The 24,809-nt window shown below is 41.0% G+C and overlaps 2 protein-coding genes across 2 annotated transcripts in view; one reads left to right on the forward strand and one right to left on the reverse strand.

Moving 5' to 3' along the window:
* Positions 1-24,809, reverse strand: part of IL13RA2 (interleukin 13 receptor subunit alpha 2) — a 94,567-nt gene that overhangs the window by 17,680 nt on the left and 52,078 nt on the right. Inside the window, exons 2-5 of the mRNA XM_080652364.1 lie at positions 17,166-17,291; positions 13,254-13,405; positions 11,742-11,895; positions 2,861-2,981 (exon numbers count right to left, since the gene is read on the reverse strand). Of these exons, the coding sequence (XP_080508490.1) occupies positions 2,861-2,981; positions 11,742-11,895; positions 13,254-13,405; positions 17,166-17,259 (521 nt within the window). The 5' untranslated portion in view covers positions 17,260-17,291. The remainder of the gene's footprint in view (positions 1-2,860; positions 2,982-11,741; positions 11,896-13,253; positions 13,406-17,165; positions 17,292-24,809) is intronic.
* Positions 3,147-3,290, forward strand: LOC308239597 (short transmembrane mitochondrial protein 1-like; the record flags this gene model as incomplete). Its single annotated transcript, XM_080652365.1, has 1 exon — positions 3,147-3,290. The coding sequence occupies one exon, from the start codon at positions 3,147-3,149 to the stop codon at positions 3,288-3,290; it is 144 nt and encodes a 47-aa protein (XP_080508491.1).

The following is a 24,809-nucleotide window of genomic DNA, read 5'->3' on the forward strand; positions in this document are numbered from 1 at the left end:
TTGCAAATGGTATCACTGATAAAGGTTTAATTTCCAACATCTACAGGCAGCTTATACAACTTAATAAAAGGAAGATAAAGGATCCAATAAAAAAATGGGCAACGGACCTAAATAGAATCTTTTCGAAAGAAGACAGAAGGAAGTCCAAGAGACACATGAAAACATGCTCAAAGTCACTAATTATCCGAGAGATGCAAATCAAAACAACAATGCGATACCATCTCACACCTGTCAGAATGGCTATCATCAACAAATCAACAAACGACAAGTGTTGTCGAGGATGTGGAGAAAAAGGAACCCTCGTGCACTGCTCTTGGGAATGCAGACTGGTGCAGCCACTGTGGAGAACAGTACGGAGTTTCCTCAAAAAACTGAAAATGGAACTCCCATTTGACCCAGTAATCCCACTCCTAGGAATATATCCTAAGAAACCAGAAACACCAATCAGAAAGGATATATGCACCCCTATGTTCATAGCAGCACAATTTACAATAGCTAAGATTTGGAAACAGCCTAGGTGCCCATCAGCAGATGACTGGATCAGAAAACTATGGTACATCTACACAATGGAATACTATGCTGCCATAAAACGAAGGAATTACTACCATTTGTAGGCACTTGGATGGAATTAGAGAACATTATGCTAAGTGAAATAAGCCAGTCAATGAAAGAAAAATACCACATGATCCCACTCATTTGGGGATAATGAAAAACATTATAAACTGATGAACAAAAAGATAGTTACAGAGGCAGTAAAGCATCAAACAGACTGTCAAATTACAGTGGTAAGGTTAGGGAGAGGTGGGGGAAATAAGAGATCAACTGAAGGACTTGTATGCATGCATATAAGAGTAACCAACGGATGCAAAACATTGGGGGGTGAGGGTATGTATGGGAGTGGGGTGGGGGTGGGGGGCAATGGTAAGATATGTACACATATAATACCTTAATAAAAATTTGAAAAAAAAAAAAAGAGATAAACCTCCTAGCCAGTTTGGCTTAGTGGATAGAACATTGGCCTGTAGACCAAAGGGTCCAGGTTTGATTCCTGTCAAGGGCATGTACTTGGTTGCAGACTCCTCCCTGGCCAGGGTCCTGGTCAGGGCACATGCAGGAGACAACCAATTGATGTGTTTATCTCACATCAATGTTTCTCTCTTTCCTTCTCCCTTCCACTCTCCCTAAAAATCAATAGGAAAAATATCCTCAGGTGAGGATTAAAGAGATAGAGAGAGAGAGAGAGAGAGAGAGAGAGAGAGAGAGAGAGATTAACATCAGAAAAGCCAGAGCCTGGTCGGTGTGGCTCAGTGGTTGAGTGTCAACCTATGAACCAGGAGGTCACAGTTCGATTCCTGGCCAGGGTTCGATTCCCAGTCAGGCCATATGCCTGGGTTGTGGGTTTGATCCCCAGTGAGGGGCATGCAGGAGGCAGCCAATCAATGATTCTCTCTCATCATTGATGTTTCTATCTCTCCCTCTCCCTTCCTCTCTGAAATCAATAAAAATATATTTTTGAAAAATTCAACAATAAAGATTTTTTTAAAAGTTTGTAAAAGAGAGAGCCAGAGGTCATTCCAGATAGCAATGCACATAAGACATAAAGGAGCATAACATCAGGGGATGGTGGTTGGTTGGGAATAGATCAACCAAAGAACTTGTATGCAGATATACATAACCTGTGGTGGAAGCCTGGGGGGATGGGGAGATCGGGGGCGGGTTCTAAGGGGTCAATGGGAGATAAAAGGGGACATATGTAATAATTTCAACAATAAACATTTTTTTAAAAAAAGAGCATAACCATGTGTGAGGGAAAAAATGTAAAGATGGGTCTAAATGGAGAGGAACATTCACAGTGGTAATAGTAAAAGGTAATGCTGGAAAGGCAGTGATACAGTGAGGCAGAGACTTGAATGGCAGTTTAGATTTTATACTGGAGGCAATGAGTAGCCACTGGAGCAAAAGAGTGGCATATGCATATTGCAGTATAGGAAGATAAATTTGGCTACAATGTGCAGAATGAATGGGAAGGGAGAGATTGGCAGCAGAGGGACCATCATTTGGGGTGCTATGGCAATCATGCAGGTTTGGGATGAGGTGAGCCTAAAGTAGTATTCTTACAGAAGAGACAGAAAGTAAAGGACAGATATGACCTTGCAAAGGAGTTTCAGGACATGATCAGTGTTATCATGAAACAACTAAGGAATGAAGGAGATAGAAGATTCAAGCTGGCTCTAAGTCTCAAAGTCTCAGGGATAGTTACCAACGATGAGAAAGTCAGAAAAAGAATCCAGTCTTAATAGGTACTTGCTTTTTCAAAAACATGTCAATTTGTTTAGGTTATAACTCCCATCTATCTCAAGAATACAAAATTAAATCTAGTATAGAAACAGTGATTGCACTCCCTATATCACCCATAGAGTACCTTCCAGAAGCCACAGCCTAAACCTACTTATTCCCATTTAAAACCCCAAACAGCCCAGCTGGTGTGGCTCAGTGGTTGAATGTTGACCTATGAACCAGGAGGTCAGGGTTCGATTCCCAGCCTGGGCGGGGGTGGAAGGGCACATGCCCAGGTTGCATGCTTGATCTCCAGTAGAGAGCATGCAGGAGGCAGCCGATTAATGATTATTTCTCATCATTGATGTTTCTATCTCTCTCTCCCTCACCCTTCCTCTCTGAAATTAATAAAAATATATTTAAAAAAATAAATAAAACCCAAATAATTGTAAAAAAACACTTCATAAACACAGCACTGAAAAATATAATGAATTTAATTAAGTGAAAATATAGTTACTCATACTATGGATTAACTTTAATAGATATTTTCCTAATATGGAATTCTTATTATAAAAATACTTACCAGTAAAACAAGTAGTAATTGGTATCAAAGTTGGCATCCATACCAAGATTCCAAGAGCACAGTAAATATTGCCAGTTGTAATATATACAATCCATATCCTGAATTTTAGTTTCCAGATTTCCTAAGGAATAAATGAACTGTGAATGCTTGAAAGGCATGGTGATGAATCATTTCAGAAATCACTATATAATTTTTTTTCCTTTCCTTTTACCTCTCCATTTCATTTAGCAATCAGCATAACCAAGAATATTTCAAAGGGGCCCTTTGAGCCATCTTCGCTGACATCATGCTCCAGTTCCTGGTTGGATTTACTTTTGGCAACCTGGTTTTAATGTATCTGGCTCAAAATTATGTCATGCCAAACCTGGCTAAAAAACTTGAAGAAATTAAAAAGGACATGGATGCCAAGAAGAAACCCCCTAGTTCATGAGGCCAACTCCAGCACTGGCTCCAGGAAATCCTGACTCTACTCTTCTCCAGGGCCTCCTTTACATCTGAACCAAAGCTTCTGTCTTCTGTCCAGTCTCAGCCTTTGCTTGGAGCACATATGGGGCCACAAGGTAAGAAGTGTGCTTACTTTCCCAACATCCTCACCTCTTCCCTTCCTCCTTCTAGCACCTTGGGAGGTCCTAAGACTGGATTTATGGTACTAGATTAGTAAACATGATCTTAAATTAGCTGTCTCTCCCTTATTCTTTGGGATTTTTCACTGCCTTTTTCAAAAGAAAAATCAATGAGTTTTGTATAGCTGATCAGATATAAATAATGCTACTTCACAGGTTAGCAATTATAATGGGTGTTTAAACATTTGGTACTAAATTATGTTGTTTCAAGGTCAATAAAATTAAAATCTAGAAGCCAGTTTCTGGTAAATTATCCCTTTATTTTATACTGTTCTCAATATAACTGACATATATAACTCCATAGTTGCTAATTTAACTAATAAATCAATTTGCTACTCATCAACTGAGAAACTATATTCTGAGAACCCCATCAGGAATTGGGGAATTAAAAAATAATGGCCAGAAGAGGGAGAAAAATGGCGGTGGAATAGACAGACGTGTTCCAAGCCTTGTCCCGGAGCAGAAAGAAAGAACAGCTGAGGGTCGCACGAGGACTGTTTGTTGGCAAGTTAAGGGACAGCTAAACTCCAGAAGAAGGTGCGGGACTACTAGACGGGGTTCTCCTGACCAGGCAGCCCCCACTGCGGCTGGGTCCCCTCCCGGAGATACGGGCTCAGATGCGGAGACAGCGCCATCTTGAAAGGGAAAGTGGAGCTGATCGGAAGCCTGAAAATCCACAACTGCAGCACCCACAGAACAGCTGCGAGCCCCAGAACACCGGTCCCCAATTGGCGCAAACATGCGGATTTACAGGAGCTCTACACTCCACCACTGAAAGGTCAGATTTCGCCTGGGATAAGGTGAGGTCTCTGGTCCTGGTGGGAGAGAGAAACGTGCATTTTGTGGGAGCGGGAGGACCAGGGAAGTCTGTGCCTAGAAAAATCCATGGCTGTTGGGGCTGGCGTGATCCGTGAATGTGGAAGGGTGTCCTCAGAGCTGCTAACAGAAGGGATCTCTAAAAAGCAACCCATTTTGATGTGACGTGCAGGGACAGCCTAAGAATTTCAAAAGTGTGCCAGCTGCTTACACTTGTGCGCAGACCCATTATTCGCACACTTGGGCTTTTTCCTCTTCAAATCCTTGCTTCTGATTACTAAGCCCAATACATAGGATCACCCAGTTGGGGACACCCTGGGAGACTGCAGGGGAAAGTTGTTTTTCTGGAACCTGGGGGTCAGACAGGGAGTGACCATCAGAGAGCCAGCTCTGAGGCAGCCCACTTCCACAAACTGGTAGTGAGTGCCACAGGGAAAGAAGGATCTAAATACAGGCTAGAGATGCCAAATAGATCCCAGAAGTCAATCCAGAAACACTGCCACTCAGGGGCTGAATCACAAAATGACTCTTGTGTAATCAAAAATAAAGGAATACAAGAAATTAAGACACACCGCCTGCTTAAAATCAGGACTGGCTTACAACACTGAGGAGCAGTGGAACGCAGGGAACTGCAATACTGTCCTGACTGGGAAACAGGCGTGCCAAACAGAACAACAAAGGAAGTGAATGACCTTCACTACTGCACATTTTATTTTTTTATTTTAATTTTTTGCATCTTTTACTCAAGAAACTAATTTTTTTTCTTTTTTCCTTACTTGATTTTATTTTTTTAATCATTACATTTTTATTTTCAATCAGTATTATTACTACTACTATTTTAACTTTTTTTTTAAGTATCATTTTATTTTCTCTTTATTTTACTTTGGGATTAGTGTTCTACATTCTATTTTCATCTTTCCTTTAGCATCACTTTACTCTATCTCAACTCTATCTTTAAGCCATCACTCTCTTCCTAACCTTTCCCCTTTTGTTGTCCTGTTTATCTTATCCCTTTCCTGCTTTAGATTTTCCCTGTTCTTTCTGTTTACCCCCTGTTAAAATTTCACCCTACTTATATATCTAATCTCCAATCCCCTGCTCCAAGTTCATATGCACCTCTCTCTTCGCTGTCTTAACTATCCAAAAAATTGTTCTTCTCTCTGTCCTTTTGTAGTTGTTTGCTTGAATGTTAATTATATTGAATTTTTATGCTTTTTTGTGAGATTGTTTTGCTTATTCTTTTTTTGTTTGTTTGTTTGTTTGTTTGCTTTGTTTTTGTTTGATTTTTGCTTCTGGTTTCCCTTGCCTCACTTGATATTAGTTGGTGTTGTAGTTTGTATTAATCCCCAGGTACTGGTTACTGGCATTTACTGGGATTAGTGGTTGTTCTATTGGAGTTTTCTCCCCATATATATAGTTTGTTCCCCTTTATCTCTTAGTCTCTTTCTTGTCTCTGTTACCTTTTTTTTTCGTTTTCCCAATATCATTTTGACACTCCTTTTTTTTCTTTCTTTTTCCTCTTCTTCTTTCTCTCCTACCCCCTAATTTGCCTTTCTCTGGTGGTCACCTTATTAGAGGTTATTAATATAATGAATATATTTCTGTTCAGTGCCTTGTGTGTTGTACCTGGTTTGTTGTATTTTGTGCCTATAAATCAACGCAGGAGAGAGAGAACTACATAACCAGATATATGGAGAAGAGAGACCATGGGGAGACAAAGAAACAGCCCGCATATGAAAGAAAAAGCAGGCATCACCAGAAAAGGAAGTAAACGAAATGGAGGCAAGCAACCTTCCAGAGAAAGAATTCAGAGAAATGGTCATAAGGTGGCTGAAAACAATGGAAGACAAATTCGACAATATGAGTAAGAACCAAGAGGAAATGAAGAAGAACCAAGAAGAAATGAAAAATGACATCGCTGCTGTAAAGAACTCAATAGAAAGCATCAAAAGTAGACTAGAAGAAGCAGAGGACCACATCAGTGAGCTAGAAGACAAGATGGGAAAAAATACCCATGTAGAGCAACTACTAGAAAAAAAAATTAAAAAGCAGGAGGAGAGCCTGAGGGAACTTTGGGACAACACGAAACAAAATAACATCCTCGTAATAGGGGTTCCAGAAGGAAAGGAAACTGAACAAAAAATAGAAAACCTGTTTGAAGAAATAATGACAGAAAACTTCCCTGATATAGGGAAGAAAAAAACCCACACAAATCCAAGAAGCTCACAGAGTCCCAAGCAAAATGAACCCCAAAAGACCGATGCCAAGGCACATTATAATTAAATTGGCAAACACCAACGATAGAGTAAGAATCTTAAAAGCAGCCAGAGAGAGACAGAAAGTTACCTACAAAGGAACCCCCATCAGACTAGCAACTGCTTTCTCAACAGAAAATCATCAAGCCAGAAGGGAATGGAATGAAATATACAAAGTCATGCAAAGGAAGGGTCTGAATCCAAGAATACTGTACCCAGCAAGGCTATCAATCAAAATTGAAGGTGAAATCAGGAGCTTCACAGACAAAAAAGGACAAAGGGAATTTATTACCACCAAACCAGCAATGCAAGAAATGCAAAAGGGTTTGCTGTTAAAAAAAAAATAGGAAGCGAAGAAGGAACACAGGGGTAAAAAAAAAATGGTGACAAATAAGCACCTATCAATAATAACTTTAAATGTAAATGGATTAAATGTCCCAATCAAAAGACATAGGGTAACGGATTGGATAAGGAAACAAGACCCACATATCTGCTTTCTACAAGAAACCCACCTCAGAAAAAAAGACGCACACAGACTGAGGGTGAAGGGATGGAAAAAGGTTTTCAAGGCGAATGGAAATGAAAAAAAAGCTGGGGTAGCAATACTTATAACTGACAAATTAGATCTCAGTGTGAAGGACATAACAAGAGATAAGGAAGCCCACTTCGTAATACTAAAGGGAGCAATCCAACAAAAAGAAATAACTCTGGTAAACATATATGCACGAAATACAGGAGCACACAAATACATAAAAAAACTCCTGGGGGATATCAAGGGAGAGATTGACAGCAATACAATCATAGTAGGAGACTTTAATACCCCACTATCACCATTGGACAAATCCTCTAAACAAAATATCAGCAAAGAAACATCAGTCCTAAATGACTCACTAGACCAGATGGAATTAATTGACATCTTCAGAACATTTCACCCCAAAACCACAGAATACACATTCTTCTCAAGTGCACATGGGTCATTTTCAAAGATAGACCATATGTTGGGACATAGGCAAAGTCTCTTCAAATTCAAGAAGATAGAAATCATATCAAGCATCTTCTCAGACCATAGTGGCATAAAACTGGAAATCAACTACAATAAAAACAATCCAAAGAAATCAAACACATGGAGACTAAAGAGCATGCTATTAAACAATGACTGGGTTATCAGAGAGATCAAGGAAGAAATAAAAAACATCATGGCAACAAATGACAATGAAAACACAACAATCCAAAATCTATGGGACACAGCGAAAGCAGTCTTGAGAGGAAAGTTCATAGCTCTACAAGCCTACTGCAAAAAACAGGAAAAAATGGTAATAAATTACCTAACCCTACAACTCAAAGAATTTGAAAGAGAGCAACAAGAAAAGCCCAGTGTAAGCAGAAAGAAGGAAATAATAAAGATCAGAGCAGAGATAAACGACATAGAGATCAAAGAAACAATACTAAAGATCAAAAAAACCAAGAGCCGGTTCTTTGAAAGGATAAACAAGATTGATGAACCTCTAGCCAGGCTCACCAAGAAGCAAAGAGAGAGTACCCAAATAAACAAAATCAGAAATAAAAGAGGTGAAATAACAACAGACCCCACTGAAATACAAAGGATTGTTAAAAAATACTATGAACAACTCTATTCCAACAAACGGGACAACCTGCAGGAAATGGACATATTCCTAGAAAAATATAACTTTCCAAAACTCAATCAGGAAGAATCTAAACAGCTCAATGTGCCAGTAACTATGGAAGAAATTGAAGCAGTCATCAAAAAGCTTCCAGCAAACAAAAGCCCGGGCCAGACGGCTTCACAGGTGAGTTTTACCAAACATTCAAGGAAGAACTAAAACCTATCCTCCACAAATTATTTCAAAAAATTCAAGAGGAAGGAACACTTCCAAGCTCTTTCTATGAAGCCAGCATCACCCTAATACCAAAACCAGATAAAGACAACACAGTGAAAGAGAATTACAGGCCAATATCCCTCATGAATATAGATGCCAAAATCCTCAACAAAATTCTAGCAAATCAGATCCAACAGTACATCAGAAAGATCATACACCATGACCAAGTAGGATTTTTCCCGGGGATGCAAGGATGGTACAATATTCGCAAATCAATAAACATGATACATCACATAAACAAATTGAGAGATAAAAATCACATAATCATATCAATTGATGCAGAAAAAGCATTTGACAAAATCCAACACCCTTTCTTGATAAAAACTCTCAACAAGGTGGGAATAGAAGGATCATACCGCAACATAATAAAAGCTATATATGATAAACCCACAGCTAACATCATACTCAATGGGTAAAACCTAAAACCATTTCCCCTAAGAACAGAAACAAGACAGGGATGCCCACTCTCACCACTCCTGTTTGACATAGTACTGGAAGTATTAGCCACTGCAATTAGACAAGAAGAAGAAACAAAAGGCATCCAAATTGGAAAAGAAGAAGTAAAGCTGTCCTTATTTGCAGATGACATGATATTGTACATAAAAAACCTGAAAGACTCCATCAAAAAACTAACAGACTTAATAAATGAATTTGGCAATGTAGCAGGATACAAAATTAATGCCAAGAAATCTATGGCATTTCTATACACCAATAGTGAACTTACAGAAAGAGAGACTAAAAAAGCAATCCCATTTACCATTGCACCAAAAAAATTAAGATACCTAGGAATAAACTTAACCAAGGAGGTAAAAGACCTGTACGTGGAAAACTACAGGACACTGAAAACAGAGATAGAGGAAGACGTAAACAGATGGAAGAACATACCATGTTCAGTGATTGTTAGAATCAACATCATTAAAATGTCCATACTACCCAAAGCAATCTATAGATTCAATGCACTCCCCATTAAAATACCAATGACATATTTCACAGAACTAGAACGAACTCTCCAAAAATTAATCTGGAATAAAAAAAAAAAAGACCCCGAATAGCCACAGCAATCGTGAATAAGAAGAATAAATTAGGAGGGATCTCAATACCTGATTTCAAGCTGTATTACAAAGCCACTCTCCTGAAAACAGCCTGGTACTGGCCCATGATCAGACATATAGATCAATGGAATAGAATAGAGAATCCAGATATCGACCCAAACCACTATGCGCAATTAATATTTGACAAAGGAGGCATGGACAGACAATGGAGTCAAGACAGTCCCTTCAATAAATGGTGTTGGGAAAATTGGACAGATACATGCAAAAAAATGAAACTAGATCACCAACTTACACCATACACAAAAATAAACTCAAAATGTATACAGGACTTAAATATAAGACGGGAAACCATAAAAAAGCTAGAGGAATCCACAGGCAGCAAAATCTCAGACATATGGTGAAAGAACTTCTTCACTGATTCTGCCCCTAGGGCAATGGAAGCCAAAGAGAAAATAAACAAATGGACTACATCAAAATAAAAAGCTTTTGCACAGCAAAAGAAACCATCAGCAAAACAACAAGAAACCCCACTGTATGGGAGAACATATTTGCAAATGTTATCACTGATAAAGGTTTAATCTCCAACATCTACAGGCAGCTTATACAACTTAATAAAAGGAAGATAAATGATCCAATAAAAACATGGGCAACTGACCTAAATAGAATCTTTTCTAAAGAAGACAGAAGGAAGGCCAAGAGATACATGAAAACATGCTCATAGTCACTAATTATCTGAGAGATGCAAATCAAAACGACAATGTGATACCATCTCACACCTGTCAGAATGGCTATCATCAACAAATCAACAAAGGACAAGTGTTGGCGAGGATGCGGAGAAAAAGGAACCCTCGTGCATTGCTGGTGGGAATGCAGACTGATGCAGCCACTGTGGAGAACAGTATGGAGTGTCCTCAAAAAACTGAAAATGGAACTCCCATTTGACCCAGTAATCCCACTCCTGGGAATATATCCTAGGAAACTTGAAACACCAATCAGAAAGGATATATGCACCCCTATGTTCATAGCAGCACAATTTACAATAGCTGAGATTTGGAAACAGCCTAGGTGCCCATCAGCAGATGACTTGATCAGAAAACTATGGTACATCTACACAATGGAATACTATGCTGCCATAAAAAAGAAGGAATTATTACCATTTGTAGGCACCTGGATGGAATTAGAGAACATTATGCTAAGTGAAATAAGCCAGTCAATGAAAGAAAAATACCACATGATCTCACTCATTTGTGGATAATAAAAAACATTATAAACGGATGAACAAATGATAGATACAGAGGCAGTAAAGCATCAAACAGGCTGTCAAATTACAGCGGGAAGTTTAGGGAGAGGTGGGTGAAATAAGAGATCAACCGAAGGACTTATATGCATGCATGTAAGAGTAACCAACAGATACAAAACATTGGGGGGTGAGGGCATGTATGGGAGTGGGGTGGGGGGGCAATGGTAAGATATGTACACATACAATACCTTAATAGAAAAAATAATGGCCTATGTCCTCAGTAGACTTCATAGTTTAGTATGCATATTTTTCCTTAATGATGCATTTGATCTGGCTCTTTTTTTTCTCAAAAGAATCATACTTATTTTAAGGGATTATAGATGCATTTGACATTACATGATGGGTTAGTGACAAGTTGTCTTTAAAGGAAATTTTATGCCTTTTCACATTAAGAGAAATGTTTCAACATAACTATAGTGATTCTCACAATAAAACTTTTTGGCTGTAATCAGAAATTATCATTGTAATTTGTCAAATGTATAATTAGTTCATTTGAAAAAAATTAAACAAAAATGTTTTAATACATCATTTTTGGAAAAAAAGAATATTTCAAAGGGAAGTTGTTGGAAATCACTTCACTGTCAAAGGGGCTTACAAAATCAAAAAACCTTTGAGGGCTCATTTACTAGTGTAAATACTATTATAAGCATATACACAAGAACTAAACATATACACATTTGGCAAATGCTCACATGCATGTTTATTAATATGACCCCAAAACTGGGAACTATATTAGCCTGATAAGATATAGGTTTTGCCAAATGTGTTTGCTAATATAAAGAATTCAAAAAGTCCAATCACACACTCCTAAGAAGGATTCTATTTTGTGCCACACTCTCAACTGTACATGCACTCTCCTGTATAAGAGTTAAAGGACTTTTTCCCTATATGGATTGTTCTGACAGTATTAAATATGAAAGGAGAGCTTTGTTTTAACCTTGAGGTGATGTCCAATAACTAGCTTCTGACCATGAACTCTGAACTTCAGATCCATTTGTGCATTGCCCTTGTAGAACTGTATGTATCTTTGCTTCAACGCCTTTGTTAAGATCAAACCCGTCTTTGTAAAGGAGATTCTTAGTGATGATGGTCTGATAAAAAGATGAGACAAAGTCAAGTTTAGAAACAGTGATGGCATCATGAGCCACATTAATAAGGTTAATAGGTCATTAATACCCTGAGGAGTTTCAATATCTATAAAATTCATCATGATTATGTGATACAATGTCTCCGTTATATTTCTGGCAGAACTCACTTCAGTATAATATATTATTTGAAGAGATCATTTGAAACTTAATATCTCATTCAAAAAACAAACAAAAAAAATCTGGAAGAGAAAAAAAGGCTCTATGGCAGGATTTGAGCTTTAAGCAACTTGAAATCAACAGATACTTTTCACATACTATATACATATTACATGGCAAATGATTTATACCTTTCAAATGCCATATGAATTCTTCAGAAATAATATAAAATAAAATCTTGTGGGTAACTGGAGAAAGCAAGACAAATTGTGAGCTCCTAGGCTAAAATCATATATCATTAATCCTGGTATTCCTGATATCTAGCAGAGTGCCTGGCACAAAGAGTTGCCCAGTAAATGATTTGAATTGCCCCTTGAAACTACCTAGCTGAATTAAGAAGGTAACAGAATTCCTTGTACAACAGAAATCTTTAAACGAACATGCTTGTTGACTATGTAAATAGTTAATATTTCAACTTACTACAATATATGCAAAGAACCATGTTATGTTCTATGGGGTAAGTACAAAGATAAATAAGGCTTGATTCCCACAGAGTAAAATCTCACAGTTGAGTAGCATATATAAGACCCATATACAGGTATATAAGTATGAAATATGATAAAATATATAAGTACTCTTCAAGTTCATATTCCATGGAACCAAGTATTTTTCTATATACTTCCAATGGTAGTCTTAATACTGGATGGGGTGAAAATAGATGTGACAAGAAGCACAGTAGAGAGCAGCAACCATGGTGGCTTGTTATCCTATATAATAAAAGGCTAATATGCAAATCAACCCAACGGGGGAATGACTGGTCGCTATGATGAGCACTGACCAGCAGGGGGCAGACACTCAATGCAAGAGCTTCCCCTGGTGGTCAGTGCGCTCCCACAGTGGGAGTGCTGCTCAGCCAGAAGCCGGGCTCATGGCTGGCAAGCACAGCAGTGGTGGCGGGAGCCTCTCCCGCCTCCTTGGCAGAGCTAAGGACCCCTTGGGAGATGTCCAACTGCCAGGCAGACATCCCCTGAGGGGTCCTAGGCTGAGGGATCCCCCCCCCCCCCACAGTGCACAAATGTTGTGCACCGGGCCTCTAGTATCTTAATAATAGCTATTGAGATACAGAAATTAGAGTGGACACTGACATCAGGAATCATAAGAAAACTAATAATTGCTCTGATATCACAAATGCATGCTTTACTTACCCTCCAGTTTTCACTATCAATGCTTCGGTATTTTAATTCATATTCTACCGTGTGTTCCTCACAATTATCCAGAAACAGTGGAGGTTGCCATTGCAAATAGAGATAACCTAAATATCCAGGATCCACTATCTCAAAATCCTCAGGAGGATTAACTGAAATAAAATTAAAATATTTTTACTTTTTTCCTGTATCTAATGACAAAGATTGCTAAATCTAGATTACTTCCATATGTCCATCAACTGATGAATAGATAAATAAACTGTGGTTCATCTATAAAATGGGTACACGCTACACTATGAAGAACCTTGAAAACATAAAGCTAAATGAAATAAGCTACTACAAAAGATCACATATTACATGATTCCCTTTATATAAAATATCTAAAATAGGCAAATCCACTGACACAGAAAACAGATTAGTGGTTGCCAGGGGCTGGAGGGGAAGAAGAAAGAGGCATGACTGCTGAATGGATATGAGGTTTCTTTTTGGGGTGATGAAAATATTCTAGAATTTGATACTAGTGGCTGTTACACAACTTTATGAATATACTAAAAACCACAGAACAATGCACTTTAAAAGTGAGAGTTTTATGCTATGTAAACTATATCTTGCCCAGCCAGTGTGACTCAGTGGTTGAGTGTCGACCCATGAACCAGGAAGTCACGGTTCCATTACCAGTCTGGGCACATGCCCAGGTTGTGGGTTCAATCCCCAGTGAGGAGCATGTAGGTGGCAGCTGATCAATGATTCTCTCTCCCTCTCCCTTCCTCTCTGAAATCAATAAAAACATCTATAATAATAAAAGCATAATATGCTCATTAGACTGGATGACCTTCCAGACACAGCCAGGGTTGCAAGGGAAGCCCGGGTCCCAGGTGCCTGCCAGCGGCCAGAAGGAAGCCCAAGACCCAGGTGCTGGAGGGAATCCTGGGTCCCGGGTGCCAGAGGGAAGCCAGTGCCAGAAGCCAGGGGAAGGAAGGCCTACTCTTGCACGAATTTTTAGAAAATTATATTTCAATAGAGCAGTTTAAAAATCTGGATTACTGCTATATAGTTATCCCCTCTTTCAGAAATCGCATATGCAAAATGTGATTTTGCCTAGCTAGGTACTAAGTTTTCACAGAAACAAAAATTTCAACACAGAATTATCTCTATGGTCATATAGATCATAATTTGGTCTAGGATGGGAACACTTTATTACATAAATCTCTCTAATAGCAAGAACCAAACAGTATTAATTCAGTGTATACTATATCCATATAACATCATGGCACATACACAAAAGGAATCCTATCTAATAAAAGAGTAATATGCAAATTGACTGTCACTCCAAGACACAAGATGGCTGCCCCCATGTGGTCAAAGATGGCTGCCCCCATGTGGACACAAGATGGCCACCACAAGATGGCCTGCAGGGGAGGGCAGTTGTGGGCAGTTAGGGGTGACCAGGCCAGCAGAGGAAGGCAGTTGGGGGTGATCAGGGCAGCAGAGGAGGGCAGTTGGGGGAGACCAGGCCAGCAAGGGAGGGCAGTTGGGGGGGAAAACAGGCCTGCAGGGGAGGGCAGTTGGGGGAGACCAGGCCAGCAAGGGAGGGCAGTTGGGGGGAAACCAGGCCTGCAGGGGAGGGCAGTTGGGGGGGACCAAGTCAGCAAGGTAGGCAGTTGGGGGGGCCAGGACTGCAGTGGAAGGCAGTTGGGGGGGGACCAGGCCTGCAGTGGAGGATAGTTCGGGGGGGACCCAGGCCTGCATGGGAGGGCAGTTGTGGGCAATCAGGCCAGCAGGAAGGGCAGTTAGGGGTGACCGAGCCAGCAGAGAAGGGCAGGAAGGGGAGACCAGGCCAGCAGGGGAGGGCAGTTGGGGGGGACCAGGCCTGCAGGGAGGGCAGTTGTGGGCAATCAGGCCAGCAGGAAGGGCAGTTAGGGGTGACCGAGCCAGCAGAGAAGGGCAGGAAGGGGAGACCAGGCCAGCAGGGGAGGACAGTTGGGGGGGACCCAGACCTGCAGGGAGGGCAGTTGGGGGGTACAAGGCCAGCAGGGGAGGGCAGTTCGGGGGACCAGGCCTGCAGGGGAGGACAGTTAGGGGTGACCAGACTGGCAGGGGAGGGCAGTTAGGGGTGACCAGGCCTGCAGGGGAGGGCAGTTAGGGGCAATCGGGCCAACCGGGGAGCAGTTAGGCATTGATCAGGCTGGCAGGGGAGTGGTTAGTGGGTGATCAGGCTGGCAGGCAGAAGTGGTTAGGGGCAATCAGGCAGAGGCAGGCGAGCGGTTGGGAGCCAGCAGTCCTGGATTTTGAGAGGGATGTCCAACTGCTCGTTTAGGCCCAATCCTGTTGGGATCGGGCCTAAACAGGCGGTCAGAGATCCCTCAAGGGGTCCCAGATTAGAGAGGGTGCAGGCTGGGCTGAGGGACACACACACCCCTGTGCACGAATTTCATGCACCGGGCCTCTAATAGAAAATATAAAAGACAACTACATGACTAAGGGCCTTAAAATTAGGCAGATCTTGTTGGTTTAATCTCATTAATTAAATCTTTTAGTAAACTAAAGTTCAGAGTGATACCTAGAGTATGGCAAACCAGGGCCACTCTTTGAGAGGATTCAAGAAGGGGCAGGCAGACTGAATAGAGTGACACCTGGAAACAGCCCCTTTTATTTTGGGGGAAGAGGCAGTGGGAGGCAATGGCTTCCTGATCTGGTAACTTAAAAGCAACAAAAACAAACAAATCCTATATAATAAAAGGCTAATATGCAAATTGACCGAACGGCACAACTACCGGTCGCTATGACACCACTAACCACCAGGGGGCAGATGCTCAAGGCAGGGGCTGCCCCTAGTGGCCAGTGCACTCCCACAGGGGGAGCGCCACTCAGCCAGAAACCCTGAGCCAGGCTCACAGCTGATGAGTGCAGCGGTGGTGGCAGGAGCCTCTCCCGCCTCCATAGCAGTGCTAAGGATGTCCAACTGATGGCTTAGGTCTGCTCCCCGCAGGCCTAAGCCAGCAGTTGGACATCCCCCAAGGGCTCCCAGACTGCGAGATGGCACAGGCTGGGCTAAGGGACCGCCCCTTCCCCCCCGGCCGAGTGCACAAATTTCATGTACCAGGCCTCTAGTATTCTATAAACTTTTGTACTAGCAAAGCTAGCAGTTCTATACTATGACCCTCATGCTGGCTTTCTGTTGCTAAATCCCTCTCATTTCTTTTTTATAAAAAATACATTTTTATTGATTTCAGAGAGGAAGGAAGAGGGAGAGAGAGAAATATCCATGATGAGAGAGAATTATGGATCAGCTGCCTCCTGCAAGTCCCCCACTGGGGATCGAGCCCACAACCCATGCATGTGCCCTTGACCGGAATCGAACCTGGGACCTTTCAGTTCACAGGCCGATGCTCTATCCACTGAGCCAAATCGGCTAGGGCTAAATCCCTCTCATTTCTACTCTGTTGTTCATTTTAATACTTTATAACAGTGAGGTGATGAGGGGGGGGGGGGAATCCACAGGAAAAAAATGTGGCAGGATTTTAAACAAAAGTTAAGGATAGTAATTAAAGAGTTTCAGTTAGTTGGGTACTAGGCAGTGAGGTTTCAGATAATTAAGCTATTCATTGGATAGGACTATATAAAACATTTGGAAATGTTTTGGAATTAATTCAGGAAGCCAATAAACAAAAAGATATGTTCTTACTAGTCATCTCATGTATAAATAGCTATTGAGTTTGGCTTTTATCCCACAAAATGTTTATCATCAGTTACCTTACACATGAGGCTGACTAGTAAGAACATATCTTTTGTGCATGGACTTCCTGAATTAATTCCCAATAACAATCCACCTACTTTTCATGCATTTTCTTAGGGAAGGTTGAAAAGGCAGTTAATATCCTTAATTTTAAAACTTCTCCATTGTTGGTTTACCTTTTATCTCAGTGTTTGAAGACAAAGTAGAGCCAAATGCTGTGCAAATAAGAATGGCATATAGGCATCTGACATCCAAATGAATGAAAGCCATTTCTCTAAAATTGAATACCTTGAAATTCCACTCTAAGAAAAAAAAATACATTTTAACTTTATCTTACTTCAAATAACCAAATGACTAAATGTGAGTGAAAACACATTTGAGAACTTTCTGCATGCCTTCCTACCAAGATTTAGGAAAATTGTGCCTCTCTGAACCATGAACAACAACAACAAAAAATCAAGTTTGTAACCAATATATTTGGAAATTGAGGATTCTAGTCTCATACTTCTTATAAGGCTGAAAACAAAGCAAAACCTGTATCCCTTCACCCGCCTCCAACTCCCACACCCACACCCACACTTTTCTATACATTACATCTGTGGCCAGGATGGGATGACTTAGCCTTCAGCCTGAAGACTGAGCCAGAACCACCAGAGTGCTCTAACTGGTTCACCGGAGGGAGGGATTATGACATCATTAGTCTCCATAGCAACCCTCTCCCCTAGCAACAAAGAAAACACTAATACAAACTTTTTTGAAATAAAAAGTATTTGAAAGTTATCTGACTACTAAGAATGCTCAGAATCCACACCAAAAGCCTCAAATAACACAAAGCTTTGTTCCATTTCTTCATAAATATTAAATCATCATTACCTCTCATATCTGTTTCACTCTTCCCTGTGTTTTCTGTATCAGTAAATGGTATCATTATCTTCCCAGTTGCCCAAAACAGAAACCTGGGAGTTTTCCTCAATTTCTCTCTCTCTCATCTAATATCTCAATTATTACTACCATTTTCTAAATTGATCTTTTCATCAAGGATCTCCTTATCCAGTCTTTCCTGCCTCCAAACCATTCTCCACTCATGTAGCAAAATGACTTCTCTAAAAGGGAATTCTGAACTTAATAGCCTTTTCTTAAAGCAGTATTTCACTGCCACAGAATACAATTTAATAATCTTTTTGGAGATTCCAACATGGTGGCTAGCAGAACTGGAGTGAGGGAGAGAGTGAGTGAGTAAGGGAGTGAGAAGGGAGTGCGTGGATGTGCAGTGTGTGTGTGTGTGTGTGTGTGTGTGTGTGTGTGTGTGTGTACCAGTCAGATCTCATAGGAGTCTCCGGGGTGGGTGGTTAAGGCTTTCCTGGGCAAAGAGCCCCTGCTACCACCATAGGTATTCCCTGGGTGGGCACGGGTCTGGCTCAGAAACCACACCATCTTGAAGGGGGGAGTGGCAGCGTCTAGGAGCACAGCCTCACCACCATCCAGACTAGCCTTGGACACTGACTCTGACCATGCAGTAAGTTGAAGGACAGCAGGACCTCACCTGCACCCTGCTGCATCCACTGCTCAAGACAGGCAGCTAGTAGAACACCAGTGGGACCTCACAAGCGTCCCCTGACACAGGCACTGACTGAGAGAGCCAGCGAGTGGAATGGCAGCTGGACCTCATGCATGCCCCCACCCCCACCACAGGTACTGCCTGGGACCACCAGAGAGTGGAATGCTAGTGGGATCCCTAGCACCTGTAGCTGACACCTACAGGTCCAACTCCATGGGGAAAGGGAGTACAGCTCAGAACAGGAACAATCAAGGTGTAAGACTCAAGGCAGACCCAGCCTCTGAGCCAGGGAGTCCTGACCACTGGACTACTAGGGGCTGCAATCTCTCAGACCTCAATCAGGTTGCAAAAAGGGCAGTGATTCAGGATAGACACACCAAGGGACCAGATTTAACATCAGAACAAAATCCAGCTAGCCCCACAAATCCAGCTAGCGGACCTAAAGGTCTTTGAGTATGTGAGTATGTGTGGTTTGGTTTTTTGGTGTGTGTGTGTCTGAGTGGGTTTTTTGTTTTTTGTTGCCCCCCCCTTTTTTTTCTTTCTTCTTTTTTCTTGCATATCTCTAATTTCTCTCTTTCTTTTGATTCTATTCTACTTTAGCCTTTTATTATTGTTATTATTAATTTTTCTTATTTGTTTTGTTTTTCTCTTTTTTCCCGTTTCTTTTCTGTTTTTACTTTTCCTATTTATGAATTCATATACCCATTATTACTATGCTTTAATTTTATTATTATTATTTCATTTATTTTCTGTTTCCTCTTATTTTTTCCTCCTATATTAGTTCTTTTACCTTCTTCCTTGCTTCCATATAGCCATTTTTTTGGTCTTCTTCTTCCTTCCTTTTTCTTTATATACCCTCTAAGTCTTTGGTCATGTGTCTTTTAGTATTCTTTTTATTTCTTCTGTGCTTTGCTTTGCTTTTTCTTCTTTTTCCTTCTTAGTCTTTCCAGTTGTTGATGCACTGAGTAGCTTGATTTTTGTGGTGTTTTGGTTTGGCCCTGTTGTGTCTTATTCCATTCTGTCAGCACTATATAACAGCTGGCACAAAGATGTTGGGGTTGAACCTCACTGGCAACAAGTCCAAGGGGGAGATCCTTCCCAGGAATGGGACATCAACAATCAAGTCCCAGTTACAACAGGAGATCCCAAATAATGCACACAAGGAGTATTCCTAGAGCATGTAGTTCAGGTGAACAAAGATACTGCACCACTGGACCCCTCAAGATACTTTCTACACCAGGCCATCCCACAAAGACTGGAAGGCATAACAGTTCTATGTAATACATAGAAGTAAATACAAAGATAACAGGTAAAATGGAGAGACTCAGAAGCAACCCCCAAATAAGAGAAAAGAAGGAATCTCCAGAAAAAGAAATAAATGAGATGGAGGCAAGCAACCTATCAGACATGGAGTTCAAAGCAATGGTTATAAAGATTCTTAAGGAACTTAGTGCTAATTACAATATCATGAAAAGGGAACTAGAAGCCATGAACAAGAACCAGGCAGAAATGAAGAATGATATATTTGACATCAAGAACACACTGGAAGATATTAAAAGTAGATTGGATGAAGCAGAGGATCAAATCAGCAATTTGGAAGACAATTTAGAAATAAATACCCAATTAAAGCAGCAAATGGAAAAAAGAATTAAAAAGCAGGAAGATAGCTTAAAGGAGTTCTGGGGTGACATGAAATGTAACAACATCCACATTATAGAAATACCAGAAAGGTAAGAAGTTCAGCAAGGAACAGAGAACCTTTTTAAAGAAATAATGACAAAAAAGTTCCCCAACCTGGTGAATAAAAATGTCACACAAGTTCAGGAGGCACAGAAAGTCCCAATCAAGATGAACCAAGGAGACCCACACTTATACACATCATAATTAAAATGGCAAATGTTAAAGACAAAAAGAATCTTAAAGGCAGCAAGAGAGAGAGAGAAAAGTACCTATAAAGGAGTTCCCATTAAAATGTCAGCTGACTTTTCAATAGAAACATTTCAGGCCAAAAGGGAGTGGCATGAAGTACTCAAAGTAATGAAAAGCAAGGGCCTATATCCAAGAATACTGTATCCAGCAAGGCTATCATTTAGAATTGAATGTGAAACAAAAAGCTTTCCAGACATAAAAAGGTTAAGTAGTACATTACCACCAAAACAGAAACACAACAAATGTTAAAGGGACTGCTCTATGAAAAAGAAAAGGGGAGAGAGGATCATAGGCAAAAAAAAAAAAAAAAAAAAAATGGCAATAAATAAATACTTATCAATAATAACCTTAAATGTAAATGGATTAAATGCTCCAGTCAAAAGACATAGGGTGACTGAATAGATAAGAAAAGATGACCCATATATATGCTGTCTACAAGCAACCCACCTCAGAACAAAAGATGCACAGACTGAGAGTGAAAGGATGGGAAAATATATTCCATGCATATGGAAAGGAAAAGAAAGCTGGGATAGCAACTCTCATATCAGATAAAATAGACTTCAAAACAAAGGCCATAACAAGAGATAAAGAAAGCCACTTCATAATACTAAAGGGAATGATTCAACAAGAAAATACAACCCTTATAAACATATATGCACCTAATACAAGAGCACCAAAGTACATATAACAAGTACTGATGGACTTTAAGGGAGAGATTGACAGAAATACAGTCATAGTAAAGGACTTTGACACCCCACTGACATCACTGGATAGGTCTTCTAGACAAAAATTGAATAAGGAAACAGGCCTTAAATGACATACTAGATCAGATAAATATATCTGATATTTACAGAACATTTCTCCCCAAAGCAACAGAATATACATTCTTCTCAAGTACACATGGGGAATTCTCAAAGATAGACCACATGTTGGGCACAAAACAAGTCTATACCAATTCAAGATTAATATAAAACCAAGCATCTCTGGTCACAATGGCATGAATTAGAAATCAACTACAATAAAAAATTTAAAAACACTCAAATACATGGAGACTATATAGCATGTTATTAAACAATTAGAGGCCCAGTGCACAGATTCGTGCACTGGTGGGGTCCCTCAGTCTGGCCTGCGCCCTCTCGCAATCCAGGGCCTCGCAGGGGGATGTTGAAGAGTTGGTTTGGCCTGATCCCTACAGGCCAGGCCAAGGGACCAAACTGGTGCATGAATCCATGCACTGGGCCAGTTTCGACTTGATCCCTGCAGGCTAGGCCGAGGGACCCCACTGGTGCATGGGCCTCTAGTATGCATATAAGATCTTTGGTTAATATCTTCCCACCCTCCCTCTCCCCCCTTCCCTATGAGATTCATCACTCTGTTCCATGTTCCCATGCCTGTGGTTTCCACTCCTGCATTGAGCTTCTGTCCCCTGGTGGTCAGTGCACATCATAGCTACCAGATGGTCAGCTGGCCAGCTAGTTGGCCAGTTGGCCAGTCAGCCAGTCACTTAGGCTTTTATATATATAGATGAATGGGTTACCAATGAGATCAAGCAAGAAATTAAAAACTTCCTAGAAACAAATGAAAATGAACATATAACCACCCAAAACCTATGGGAAAGCAGTCCTGAGAGGGAAGTTCATAGCACTATAGGCCTACTTCAAGAAACAATAAAAACAACTAATGAGCCATCTAATCCTACAACTAAATGAATTAGAAAGAGAGCAGCAAGAAATGCTCAGAGGGAGTAGAATGAAGGACATAATAAAGATCAGAGCAGAAACAAATGACATAGAGACTAAAAAAAAAATAATACAATAGATCAGTGGTCAGCAAACTGCGGCTCACAAGCCACATGCGGCTCGCGAGCCACGGTTTGCCGCTCTGTTGACTAATGAGTTTGCCGACCACTGCCTTAGGGAAAAACACTTAAAAAACATTTTAATAATGTACTAATGTCTTTAACCTGAAGTCAAAACTTCTGGGTAAGGGTAATGCCTTACGCAGTGGTTGGCAAACTCATTAGTCAACAGAGTGGCAAACAACGGCTCGCGAGCCGCATGTGGCTCGTGAGCCGCAGTTTGCCAACCACTGCAATAGATCAATAAATCCAAGAGCTGGTTCCTTGCAAAGATAAATAAGATTGTTGAGCCCTCCCCTAACCGGTTTGGCTCAGTGGATGCAGAGCATCAGCCTGCGGATTGAAGGGGGTCCCAGGTTCGAATCTGGTCAAGGGCATGTACCTTGGTTGCAGGCACATCCCCAGTAGGGGGTGTGCAGGAGGCAGCTGATCAATGTTTCTCTCTCATCGATGTTTCTAGCTCTCTATCCCTCTCCCTTCCTCTCTGTAAAAAATCAATAAAATATATTTTTTTAAAAAGATTGGTGAACCCATAGCCAGACTCATCAAAAAACAAAGAGGACTCAAATAAACAAAAATAAACAAAATCAGAAGTGAGGAGGAGACAAAATGGCGGTGGAATAGACAGACGTGTCCTGAGCCTTGTCCTGGAGCAAATAGAGTGAGCGGCTAAAACAAGTGGAATTCAGCCCAAATTTCCGAAGGAGATACAGCTGGTGAGACAGTTTGCAGCCGGAAAGGGCAAAGGTCCCCTGGATAAAGGTGAAATCAAGGATCTAGGCAACAGAGTCTGCCGGACCTCTGTGCCCAGAGGGTCGGTGAGAAGCTACATGGTGCCAAGCTGCGTCCCTGAGGACAGGCAAAGCGTCTGACTGTGAAAAAAGGGTCGATGGGACTGCGGGAGGTAGGGGATTTTGGACCTTGGAGTCTGGATTTTGGATCTGAGCTCAGAGGCAGCCCTGAAGGGCTGGCTGAACCACGCAGTGCCAGCAAGAGAGGAGCTTGCAGGGACGCAGTCCCTCCTCGCTCTGGGGCCTGTGCCTTTCTTCACTGAACCTAGTTCATAGGACATTTCAGATACAGACACTTACCTGTGGCTGAGGTGCGGGAGAAGGTGTGGACTTGTGGAATCTGGGGAGAGTGGGCGGCATTCCAGGAAAGGTGGTAGCGAGTCTGGCGCTGAGTCATACCTGAGCCCCGGTGGCCATTTTCTCCTGAGAGATAGCCCCTCCCTCCAGTCTCCAGGCAACCAATACAGCCACACCCAGATCCCACCCTGAATAATACAAAGGAATCTGAATACTCCCTGAGGTCACAGGAACTGGCCTAAAGAGAAATCTTTAGCCCCAGCAACCGGAAAATGAGAAACAGTACAGTACAGAAGACTGGGATCATAAGCCAGCCAAAGGAACAACACTTTACTTTTTTCACTTTTATTTTTATTTTTTATTATCCCTTTTCTTTCTTTCTTTTTGTTTCTTCTTTTCTTCTTTGTTTTCCTGTTTTTGTTTGTTGCTTTATTTTCTATTTCTTTTCGCATTATTTTTCCATTACTATTTTTATTTGCTATTTTTAATTTTTTATACCATTTTTAAATCCATTTTTTTGTAAATTTATTATTATTTTCTTCTCATTCTCTTTATTCTTATCCACTTTCTACTTCCTCAATACTAAATTGAGATCCTCTCCATACTCATCCAATTCTTAATCTTATTTTCAGTATATAAGCCCAACCTCTACAGATTCTGTCCCAACCCTCTTTGCTGGGTGTGTGGTGTTTCTATTTTTTTTGTTTTATCTATTGGTTCTATATATATTCTCCTTTTTCTTCCTTTGTCTTTTATCTCTTATCTTTTTTTTCTCTCTCTGATAGCATTTGTGCTCTCTTTTCGCTGCCGTAACTCTCTTTTCTCAGGTGGTCACTTATATTGCGGTTATGGGTGTTGTGAGTACATTTGTGCTTAGTTCCCTCTGTGTTGTGTTTTGTTGAGGTGAATTTTATCCGGTCTGGCAAAGGGGCCTGAGAGCAAGCCACATAATCAGACACTTGGAGAGGAAACTCCATCCACTAACGGCTCAATAACACCCCAGACCCAACTATAAAGGCAGGAAGAATGCAGCAGTGAGGGAAAGAGCATGAGTGAGTGAGGGAGTAAAAGAGGAGTGTGTGGTCAGGTGGTGTGTGTGTGTGTGTGTGTGTGTGTGTGTGTGTGTGTGAGTGAATGAGGCAAAGTTAGATCCCACAGGACCTTCAGGGGCAGGCTAATCAGGCTCACCTAACTAGGCAGCTTCTGCTACCATTGCAAACAGAACCAGGAGTCCAGCTTGTCCTCAGAGGGCTAGACTTTTTGAAAGGAAGAGCTGATATAACTGGGTTCCCAGCCTCAACTCCACCCAGAGTGCCCTCAGATAACACTTCTCCTCGGACGAGGGGCAGTCTGCTCATGTGGCTGCTGCTCCTCATGTGGGAGTTAG

Source organism: Plecotus auritus, assembly GCF_963455305.1.
Source record: "Plecotus auritus genome assembly, chromosome: X".
Lineage (NCBI taxonomy): Eukaryota > Metazoa > Chordata > Mammalia > Chiroptera > Vespertilionidae > Plecotus > Plecotus auritus.